The sequence below is a fragment of the Neophocaena asiaeorientalis genome, unplaced genomic scaffold (assembly GCF_003031525.2).
Source record: "Neophocaena asiaeorientalis asiaeorientalis breed wild unplaced genomic scaffold, Neophocaena_asiaeorientalis_V1.1 scaffold315, whole genome shotgun sequence".
In the NCBI taxonomy this organism is placed as follows: domain Eukaryota; kingdom Metazoa; phylum Chordata; class Mammalia; order Artiodactyla; family Phocoenidae; genus Neophocaena; species Neophocaena asiaeorientalis.
Window position 1 is genome coordinate 701,034 of NW_020172011.1, and position 12,012 is coordinate 713,045.

The 12,012-nt window shown below is 39.4% G+C and overlaps 1 protein-coding gene and 1 pseudogene across 3 annotated transcripts in view; one reads left to right on the forward strand and one right to left on the reverse strand.

Moving 5' to 3' along the window:
- Positions 1 to 5,203: 5,203 nt before the first annotated feature.
- Positions 5,204 to 6,095, forward strand: LOC112403377 (olfactory receptor 10Z1-like; annotated as a pseudogene).
- Positions 6,096 to 11,494: 5,399 nt separating this feature from the next.
- The window catches only part of SPTA1 (spectrin alpha, erythrocytic 1), a 65,815-nt gene continuing 65,297 nt past the window's right edge, over positions 11,495 to 12,012 (reverse strand). For all 3 annotated transcript variants that reach the window (XM_024750521.1, XM_024750504.1, XM_024750513.1), the window contains one exon: positions 11,495 to 11,976. In XM_024750521.1, coding sequence (XP_024606289.1) covers positions 11,851 to 11,976 — 126 coding nt within the window. In that variant the 3' untranslated portion in view covers positions 11,495 to 11,850. The remainder of the gene's footprint in view (positions 11,977 to 12,012) is intronic.

Genomic DNA, 12,012 nt, shown 5'->3' on the forward strand with positions numbered 1-12,012 from the left:
CATTCTTTTGCATGTAGTTGTCCAGTTTTCCCAGCACCACTTATTGAAGAGACTGTCTTTTCTCCATTGTATATCTTTGCCTCCTTTGTCATTGATTAGTTGACCAAAGGTGGGTGGGTTTTCTCTGGGCTTTCTATCTTGTTCCATTGATCAATGTTTCTGTTTTTGTGCTAGTACCATATTGTCATGATTACTGTAGCTTTGTAGTATAGTCTGAAGTCAGGAAGTCTGATTCCTCCAGCTCCATTATCTTCCCTCAAGACTGCTTTGGCTATTCGGGGTCTTTTGTGTCTCCATACAAATTTTAAGATGATTTGTTCTAGTTCCGTAAAAAATGCCATTGGTAATTTGATAGGGATTGCACTGAATCTGTAGATTGCTTTGGGTAGTATAGTCATTTTCACAATATTGATTCTTCCAATCCAAAAACATTTTATATCTCTCTATCTGTTGATATCATCTTTAATTTCTTTCATCAGTGTCTCATAGTTTTCTGCATACAGGTCTTTTGTCTCCCTAGGTAGGTTTATTCCTAGGTATTTTATTCTTTTTGTTGCAATGGTAAATGGGAGTGTTTCCATGATTTTTCTTTCAGATTTTTCATCATTAGTGTATAGGAATGCAAGAGACTTCTGTGCATTAATTTTGTACCCTACAACTTTACCAAATTCATTGATTAGCTCTAGTAGTTTTCTGGTGGCATATTTAGGATTCTCTATGTATAGTATCATGTCATCTGCAAACAGCGACAGTTTTACTTCTTCTTTTCCAATTTTTATTCCTTTTATTTCTTTTTCTTCTCTGATTGCCGGGGCTAGGACTTCCAAAACTATGTTGCATAATAGAGGTGAGAGTGGACATCCTTGTCTCATTCCTGATCTTAGAGGAAATGCTTTCAGTTTTTCACCATTGAGAATGATGTTTGCTGTGGGTTTGTCATATATGGCCTTTATTATGTTGAGGTAGGTTCCCTTTATGCCCACTTTCTGGTGAGATTTTATCATAAAACGGTGTTGAATTTTGTCAAAAGTTTGTTCTGCATCTATTGAGATGATCATATGGTTTTTATTCTTCAATTTGTTAATATGGTGTATCACATTGATTGATTTGCATATATTGAAGAATCCTTGCATGCCTGGGATAAATCCCACTTGATTATGGTGTATGATCCTTTTAATGTGTTATTGGATTCTGTTTGCTAGTATTTCCTTAACGATTTTTGCAACTATATTCATCAGTGATATTGGCCTGTAATTTTCCTTTTTTGTAGTATCTTTGTCTAGTTTAGGTGTCAGGGTGATGGTGGCCTCATAGAATGAGTTTGGGAGTGTTCCTCCCTCTGCAATGTTTTGGAAGAGTTTGAGAAGGATGAGTGTTAGCTCTTCCCTAAGTGTTTGATAGAATTCACCTGTGAAGCCATCTGGTCCTGGACTTTTGTTTATTGGAAGATTTTTAATCACAGTTTAAATTTCATTACTTGTGATTGGTCTGTTCATATTTTCTGTTTCTTCCTGGTTCAGTCTCAGAAATTTATGCCTTTCTAAGAATTTGTCCATTTCTTCCAGGTTGTTCATTTTATTGGCATAGAGTTGCTTGTAGTACTCTCTTAGGATGCTTTGTATTTCTGCGGTGTCTGTTGTAACTCCTCCTTTTTCATTTCTAATTTTATTGAGTTGAGTCCTCTCCCTCTTTTTCTTGATGAGTCTGGCTAATGGTTTATTGATTTTGTTTATCTTCTCAAAGAACCAGCTTTTAGTTTTATTGATCTTTGCTATTGTTTTCTTTGTTTCTATTTCATTTACTTCTGCTCTGATCTTTATGATTTCTTTCCTTCTGCTAACATTGGGTTTTGTTTGTTCTTCTTTCTCTAGTTCCTTTAGGTGTATGGTTAGATTGTTTACTTGAGATTTTTCTCATTTCTTGGGGTAAGCTTGTATAGCTATAAACTTCCCCCTTAGAACTGCTTTTGCTGCATCCCATATGTTTTGGATCGTCGTGTTTTCATTGTCATTTGTCTGTAGGCATTTTTTGATTTCCTCTTTGATTTCTTCAGTGATCTCTTGGTTGTTTGGTAACGTATTGTTTAGCCTCCATGTGTTTGTGTTTATTAAGTTTTTTTCCCGTAATTCATTTCTAATCCCATAGCATTGTGGTCAGAAAAGATGCTTGATATGATTTCAATTTTCTTAAATTTACTGAGGCTTTATTTGTGACCCAAGATGTGATCTATCCTGGAGAATGTTCCGTGCACACTTAAGAGGAAAGTGTAATCTGCTGTTTTGGGATAGAATGTCCTATAAATATCAATTAAATCTATCTGGTCTATTGTGTCATTTAAAGCTTCTCTTTCCTTATTTATTTTCATTTTGGATGATCTGTCCATTGGTGCAAGTGAGGTGTTAAAGTCTCCCACTATTATTGTGTTACTGTCGATTTCCTCTTTTAGAGCTGTTAGCAGTTGCCTTATGTATTGAGGTGCCCCTATGTTGGGTGCACATGTATTTATAATTGTTATATCTTCTTCTTGGATTGATATCTTGATCATTAGGTAGTCTCCTTCCTTGTCTCTTGTAATACTCTTTATTTTAAAGTCTATTTTATCTGATATGAGTATAGCTACTGAGCTTTATTTTGATTTCCACTTGCATGGAATATATTTTTCCATCCCCTCACTTTCAGTCTGTATGTGTCCCTATGTCTGAAGTGGGTCTCTTGTAGACAGTGTATATATGGGTCTTGTTTTTGTATACATTCAGCAAGCCTGTGTCTTTTGGTTGGAGCATTTATTCCATTCACGTTTAAGGTAATTAACCATATGTATGCTCATATGATCATTTTCTTAATTGTTTTGGGTTTATTTTTGTAGATCCTTTACTTCTCTTCTGTTTCCCACTTAAAGAAGTTCCTTTAGCAATTGTTGTAGAGCTGGTTTGGTGGTGCTGAATTCTCTTAGCTTTTGCTTGTCTGTAAAGCTTTTGATTTCTCCATGGAATCTGAATGAGATCCTTGCCAGGTAGAGGAATCTTGGTTGTAGGTTTTTCCCTTTCATCACTTTAAGTATACCATGCCACTCCCTTATGGCTTGTAGAGTTTCTGCTGAGAAATCAGCTGTTAACCTTGTGGGAGTTCCCTTGTATATTATTTGCCATTTTTCCCTTGCTGCTTTCAATAATTTTTCTTTGTCTTTAATTTTTGCCAATTTGATTACTATGTGTCTCAGCGTGTTTCTCCTTGGGTTTATCCTGTATGGGACTTGCTGTGCTTCCTGGACTTGGGTAGCTATTTCCTTTCCCATGTTAGGGAAGTTTTCGACCATAATCTCTTCAAATATTTTCTCTGGTCCTCTCTCTCTCTCTTCTCCTTCTGCGACCCTTATAATGCAAATGTTGTTGTGTTTAATGTTGTCTCAGAGTTCTCCTAGGCTGTCTTCACTTCTTTTCATTCTTTTTTCTTTATCCTGTTCCACAGCAGTGAATTCCAACATTCTGTCTTCCAGGTCACTTATCCCTTCTTCTGCCTCAGTTATTCTGCTATTGATTCCTTCTCATGTAGTTTTCATTTCAGTTATTGTATTTTTCATCTCTGTTTGTTTGTTCTTTAATTCTTCTAGGTCTTTGTTAAATATTTCTTTCATCTTCTCAGTCTTTGCCTCCATTCTTTTTCCGAGGTCCTGGATCATCTTAACTATCATTATTCTGAATTCTTTTTCTATAAGGTTGCCTATCTCCACTTCATTTAGTTGTTTTTCTGGGGTTTTATCTTGTTCCTTCATCTGGTACATAGCCCTTTGCCTTTTCATCTTGTCTATCTTTCTGTGAATGTGGTTTTTGTTCCACCAGGTGCAGGACTGTAGTTCTTCTTGCTTCTACTGTCTGCCCTCTGGTGGATGAAGTTATCTAAGAGGCTTGTGCAAGTTTCCTGATGACAAGGACTGGTGGTGGGTAGAGCTGGCTGCTGCTCTGGTGGTCAGAGCTCAGTAAAACTTTAATCCACTTGTCTGCTGATGTGTGGGGCTGGGTTCCCTCCCTTTTGGATGTTTGGCCTGATGCAACCCAACACTGGAGCCTACCTGGGCTCTTTGGTGGGGCTAATGGCAGACTGTGGGAGGGCTCATGCCAAGGAGTACTTCCCAGAACTTCTGCTGCCAGTGTCCTTATCCCCATGGTGAGCCACAGCCACACAGCCACCCACCGCCTCTACAGGCAACCCTCCAACACTAGCAGGTAGGTCTGGTTCATTCTCCCCTGGGGTCACTGCTCCTTCCCCTGCATCCTGATGTGCACAATACTTTGTGTGTGCCCTCCAAGAGTGGAGTCTCTGTTTCCCCCAGTCCTGTCGAAGTCCTGCAATCAATTCCCACTAGGCTTCAAAGTCTGATTCTGTAGGAATTCCTCCTCCCATTGCTGGACCCCCAGGTTGGGAAGCCTGATGTGGGGCTCAGAACCTTCACTCCAGTGGGTGGACTTCCGTGGTATAAGTATTCTCCAGTCTGTGAATCACCCACCCAACTGTTTTGGGATTTGATTTTACTGTGATTGTACCCCTCCTACTGTCTCATTGTGGCTTCTCCTTTGTCTTTGGATGTGGGGTATCTTTTTTGGTGAGTTCCAGTGTCTTCCTGTCGATGATTGTCCAGCAGCTAGTTGTGACTCTGGTGTTCTCGTAAGAGGGAGTGAAAGCATGTCCTTCTACTCTGCCATATTGGTTCCTCCCCCTCTATTTAATTTTTAACAGGTCACTTTGGAATGGTTTTTCACCGTGTTTCCTGCTTTTCCTCCATACTCCAGAACTCTACACTCCACAGGCCCTCCTTCCCATGTGCTGCCTCTCCCCTTCCCTGCGGACCCTAACCAGTGCAGAGTTTTGAATGTGTAAAATGTGCATAATTATGTGTGAGTGCTTTGTATGGGTATGCATGTATATATGTGCCTGCATATGTGTAGTCATGTATGTATGTGCACATATGTGCATATTGTGTATATTTGTATTCATGTATGCACATATACACATGTGAGAATAGATCCATACACCCATGTGTCTAATAAGTATATTTCTGAAGTTTATAGCTGTCTAAAAAAGAGTTTTCTTTTTGAGTTACAACAGGTACAAAGAAATGAGAATCCACCTCATCTTGCCTTCTAAAGAAACAATGCATCTTCTGGCAAGGCAGAAAGAATCAAATCTATCAGGGATGTCACTCAGAATGGAGCAGACCAATGCAAACTTCTGTAGGGGCTTTGTATTCCTGGGCTCCTCTAGCTTTGGGGAACTGCAGCTCCTGCTCTTCGCATTGTTCCTCTCCCTGTATCTTTTCACCCTGACCAGCAATGTCTTTATTATCATAATCATCAGGCTCGACAGCCATCTGCACATCCCCATGTACCTCTTCCTTTCCTTCTTACCTTTCTCTGAGACCTGGTATACCTTGGGCATTATCCCTAGGATGCTTTCCAGCCTGGTCAGGGGTGGGCAGGCCATTTTCTATGTGGGCTGTGCTGTCTAAATGTTCTTCTCTGCTTCGTGGGTCTGTACCACCTGCTTCCTCCTAGCTGTCATGGGCTTTGACAGATATGTAGCCATCTGTGCCTCACTACACTATGCCAGCCGGGTTGGCACCTCCTTCTTGAGTGGGTATCTCTTTGGGCTGGGAATGATACTGGTCATTTTCCACCTCCCATTTGCAGCTCCCATGAGATCCAGCACTTTTTCTGTGACACGCTGCCAGTGCTGAGCCTGGCCTGTGGAGATACAGGCCTGAGTGAGTTAGGGATCCTCCTGGTCTCCTTCTCCTCATCACTATCTCCTACACCTACATCCTGACAGCAATCCTGAGGATCCCCTCCAATGAGGGGAGGAAGAAGCCCTTCTCTACTTGCCCCTCACACTTCACAGTGGTCATTGTTCACTATGGCTGTGCCTCCTTCATGTACCTGAGACCCAAAGCCAGTTACTCTCTTGAGCGGGACCACCTTATTGCTGTCACCTATACTGTGGTAACTCCTCTTCTCAATCTCACTGTTTATAGTCTAAGAAATTGGGCTGTGCAGACAGCCCTGAGAAATGCTTTCTGAGGGAGATTGCTGGGTAAAAGATGAAGGCTACAATAATGGGACAATTTCCTCTATGTAGGCTGGGCATACACCAGAAACCCAGGCCACTGGGCCAGATATTCAGGGCTTTAGACCAAAGCTACCCCACCTCCAATTCCCCAAGAGAGTCCCATCCTGTCTCTTGCCTCCCACCCACCCCACCCCCCCACCCCACCATGGCTTCTGGGGAATGCAGATGCAGGGCTTCCTGCTCTGGTTACTGTGCTTAACTCACACTGATCTCAGAAGCTGAATTTTCACTTTCAGCCTCCCATACACCACACTTAGTTCCTGAAACCCAGTTCATTAAGAATTTTCTAACTGAGCTGAACAAGATGAGGGGAGTTTCAAGTGCCCAAGTTCAAAGCAGGGCTGGCTGGGGTCCTGCCAGGTATACTGTAGAGATTTCTAAAATCATTACATAATTAGATTATCTGACCAATAATATTCTTCCAAGATCTGAAACTCAGTGACTATCAGGTTGGCAAATCAGTTTGAATGCTTTCCTAAATGAAGAGGCCAGTTATTATTATTTTTTCTCTCCCAAAAGGTGTCTTTAATCTTTTTATGTAGTTGTCTTCTTTATCTCTGGCTCATTATTACTTTGCCCTCTTCTTTTTAATTGGCTTTTCTAGTTGGGTAACTTCTATTTCAGAAAATAGATTTATTTCCTATTTTCCTCAATAATAGTTGTTGCTCTCTAATGACCTCCTAATCTTGGGTGTAAGGACCTCTTCACTTGCGTCACTCCCTAGTATGGATACTACTCTTTAGAATCTATGGTGGAACTCTCTATCCTGCCTATTTTACTTTCCACTCACAATATGTCATGCACGGTACCAGACATTTCTGGGGATAAGTAAAGGTGGAATGAATTCACACAGTTGTCAGGAAGGAGTTTGAATACAGATTCTGCCACTTACAGTGTGACCCTGGGTAAGTTATTTAATCTTTCTCAGCTTCAAAGTCCTCACCTGTAAAATGGTTGTAACTTCATAGTTTTGTGTTCCTGACTAAACAGGGTCATACGTATAAATAATTTAGTGCAATAACTGGATCATAATAATCTTCCAATAAATGTCAGCTGCTACTATTAATAATGTGTTAAGCAAAGTGATACTGGCTTTTAGTTTAGGGAGAGGTTATTCTTGGTAGAGGATCAGAGCAGATTTCATGTCTAAAGTAGTACTTGAACTTGTTCCTAAAGAATGAGTAAATTTTGAATGCAGTAAGTGGAAATAAAGTACATATATTCTAAGACAGAACAGAATAACTACAGTCTCAGTGGCAAGGCAATATAGGCTTATTACAGTGTGGTGAGTTGTCCAGAGGAACAAAAATATCTTACAAATGATGGGTGAAGTTAACTTGGGTTAAGATTTCTTTGAGGAGAGCATTGTGAATACGTTGCTTCAGACTTGATGCTTTTGGTAATGGAAGATAGGACACAATATACCTTTGAGCAGAGAGTGGGGTTGAATCTGGGAAGTGATTTAGGAAGATTAATCCAGCAGCAGAGAGGATGATAAATCTCAGCAAGCAGAAAACAGAGCCAAAAAGATCAGTAAGAAATTCATTGCCATCATTTAAAGAAAGGCAAAAAGACCTGAACAAGGATAGAGGTATTGGACACTGAAAGAAATGGAAACATAAGAGATTCTGAAAATGTAGGATTCGTGTGATTCTTCAATGAGTTAGAAGTAGGACAAGACTTAAGAGAGAGGAAAGAACTTACATTGGGGGAATATTTTTCAGATAGGAATCCATATTCTTCCATACTCTCAGGGAAGAAACACATCCTCTAGGGAGAATTCAGTGGAAATCAAATTTGGCAGGAAGAAAGCTAGTGCAAGAGAAGAGAATAGGTTGTAGAGAAGTAGGAGATTTAGTTAAATGGCAGAAAGGACTTGGGTTAGTGGGGAGAAAAGCCATGTACTCTAGGCTCCTTTTCACTAGGTCTGGAAGTAATCTCCTCATTGCATTTAGGTATTTGAGCAAATTCATTTCCAAAACATATTCAGTTCATCTAGCATAACATTCCCTAAATGCACACTCAGCAATGATGGGTAAAGATGTTCTAAAAATTGCTATGTAATACTCAAAAGTCAATCTACCTTCCAAATGTGGTAGTCTTAAGTATGAAAGGCTATAAAAATCACGTGAGGGATCTTTCAGTATATGTTCCTGGGAGCCATCTCAATAGAACTTGACACAATTGATCTGGGGTGACAGGCAGGAATAGTTTACAAAATGTGCCTAGGTGATTCAAATTCCCTCCCTTGATTACAAATATGGCCATGTGCTTAAAAAGAACAAATCCTCCTCCCAGGTATATGCACACATATACACATAGCAAAGCAGAGGTCCCTCTGATGTGAACATGACCACATATGCTCAACCCATGGTTCTTTTTTTTTTTTGGTGGTACACGGGCCTCTCACTGTTGTGGCCTCTCCCGTTGTGGAGCAGAGGCTCCGGACGTGCAGGTTCAGTGGCCATAGGTCACAGGCCCAGCCGCTCCGCGGCATGTGGGATTTTCCCAGACCGGGGCACGAACCCGTGTCCCCTGCATCGGCAGGCAGACTCTCAACCACTGCGCCACTAGGGAAGCCCCAACTCATGGTTCTTTAAAGAGCCAATTAATTCCATAAAGCTCTGGAGTCAGATTTCTTGAGTTTAAAGCCTAGCTTTGCCACTTTTTAGATGTGTGATCTAGAGGAAGTTTATTAACATTTCTGTGCCTCCATTCTCAATGGCAAAATGAAATTTTAACAGTATCTATTTTGTAGGCCTTTTTGTGATGATTAAGATAAAATCTTTAGAACAGAGTCGGCCATACATGAAACACCCAATATGACCATATTTTATTATTTGGAGTTTCTAGGCAGTATCACTTTAGCATGACATATTTGTTACCTAGTTCATGCTGGCAGAAGCCAGCGCCGGCAGTGTCCAGCACCTTATATTTCATGATATAACCAGCCAAAGAAGAGTAAAGTGCTGTTACCTGGCACTTTACTAGGAAGATGGACCTAGATTCAGAGACCCGAGAAGAGTAGGTACTGGGAAATGGATCAGGCTATAGGAAAAAAGAATCAGATGGCTTCCAGGCAAATGTTTGGCATCAGGGAAGCCCATAAAATGTAAAAGGGAGAGTTCTGTTAAGAGTGGGATAGTTTTTGAGTCCCAACCAAGCAGTAGGAATCATAAAAGAGAAATCAAGAATGTAGCCACAGGGCTGGGTCCCAGGGGCAGGCTCCCCTCTATAAATTTTATAAATATTTAAAGAAGAGAGTTACCAAGGAGCAGCAGGGATTACAGTTCAAAGTAAGTAAACAGAAGGTCAAGAAAAGATCAGTTTGAAATATGAGGAACTTAACCCTGAGATCAAGAGGAAAATTTGATACAAGTTCTAATTGTTATAATATTATAAATTGAATATTTATAGTCCACAATTATGTATGATAATTTTTTGCTTGAGTGCATGGGTGGTCAGAATCTGATTTCAGAAGATGCTGTATGTAATTCTAACAGTACCATCTTCTTGAGGAATTTTTGTTGATTCTTTAGATAAATACTATCTTCTTTAGCCTCTATATTATTAATCTCTTTTTATGAGATGGTACTACTGGTCCTTTGCCTTAAAGGCTCACCACATGCCTAATAATCTGATTTAGGATTTACAGATACTTGGCAGGGTTCAGGAGAAGAATAAAACCATAATCACCTCTGCCTTTGGTTATTACAAACATACATTTTTTAGATTTTCCATATTCAGGCAGTGTGATATTAAATGATACTGATTTTTGATGGCCTACTGGGCTATGAATATTTTCAACTGTAATCATATTTTGTAACTCATAATTTGGTAACACAATTTAGACATTTTTGAACATTTTTTGAAATACTTTTTTTATTGTCATACTTCATAGTACCCAATCGTTTAAGCAAAAATCACTAGAAACACTTATACATTATTAGCAGCAAAGACAGCTTTATAGTTTTAACCAAAATTTCTTTAAATGGCTCCTGTGACAGGATTTGTCCCTTAGCAAGGACTAATTTCTATACAAAGAATGGGATTGAGACTTGAAATAGTAACCAAGTGGCAATATACATGGGTTGGGAGGTGGAGACTGTTCCTGCAGGATACAAAAACAGCTAAGCAGTTTCATACTGAGCAAAGAAATGAACTAAGTCTTCTCACAAGCAAATGACAGCATAAATTTTTACAAGTCAGAACAGAATGTCAGCATTCAAACCTGTTCAGATCAAACCTGGTCTGGAAAATATTTGGAAATAGCACCACCTCTTGTTTTTTTTTCTTTTCTTTTCTTTTTTCTTTTTGAGCTTATTGTTATTATTATTATTATTATTAGAGTATAATTGCTTTCCAATGTTGTGTTAGTTTCTGCTGTACAATAAAGTGAATCAGCTATATGTATACCTATATCCCCTCCTTCTTGGACTTCCTTCCCCCACATCCCACTCGTCTAGCTCACCACAGAGCACTGAGCCGAGCTCCCTGTGCTATACAGCAGGTTCCCACTAGCTATCTATTTTACACATGGTAGTGTATTTATGTCAAACCTAATCTCCCAATTCATCCCACCCTCCCCTTCCCCCTCTGTGTCCACATGTCCGTTCTCTACGTCTGTGTCTCTATTCCTGCCCTGCAAATAGGTTCATCTGTACCATTTTTCTAGATTCCACATATATGCGTTAATATACGATCTTTGTTTTTCTCTTTCTAACTTACTTCACTCCGTGGAAGCAACCTAAATATCCATCAAAAGATGGATGGATAAAGAAGATGTGGTACATATATATATATATATAAAGGAGTATTACTCAGCCATAAATAGGAACAAAATTGGGTCATTTGTTTTTTTCCTTAATTCTATAAAAATTCTACTGACTCTTAACAATAATAGGAGATAGAAGTAAATCAAAACAAAGATTCTTTTTATCACATTAAAATTTTGGAGAAAATCCAGGGACATACAGGACAAAAAGAAGACCTGCCATGCCCATATTTTGCTGTTCTGAGAGTAATAACATTCACTCTAATGGGGAAGTATGAAAAATGGACAGATTGAGAAGAAAATGTGTGCTGTGCTGGTCTTCTCTGTGTGATTCCATTTTATAGACTAAAATATTGGGGTTTCCCAGAATATCAAATATCTCCATTTTCAAATGTAAGAATTTAAACACATTTCAAGCTCAAGAAACACTGTTTGTAATTTATTTTGGATCTTATGTATCTACTGCACCCAAGCACTTATTTACAGTGTAATTAGCTGTCTATATTTAGATGACAGTACAATTCTCAGAAATATAGAAACCCAATTGAGTCAGGAACATTTTACTTCATATTGTTCTATCAAAAAGAACTTTGAAAAATGTTTTTTTTGAAAGGAAATACTTTATTCTATAATCAGAAAAAAACACAAAATAATAAGGATAGGTAGAACTCAACAAACGAAAAATAGAGACCTTGTTTAATACCCCTCAGCAGTGACTAGTTGCATATAAAACAAACCCATGGCCTCCTCTCCTCCAATTTTGTTAATGCCTTTATCTCCCAAGCCCGAGAATTTTTTCAGGTCCTGCAATAAATGTAAAACACACACACACACACCACACACACACACACACACACACACACGACTATCTTTCCACCCTCTGTACTCGCCTGTCTCCTTCATCCCCCAATACTTCCCACAACATCAAGATTCTCTGACCCAGGAATAGCTGCTTATCACTTGCCAAAGTAGGAACTGATGAAGCCAACATAATCATAGCCAGCAGGCTGGCTTCGGCCCCGTGGGTCCATGTATTGCTGCATATGTGAGGCACAGAATGACACTTGTTCTGGGGTTAGGGCCTGAAACATAAAAAAAAAAAAAAAAAAAAAAAAAAA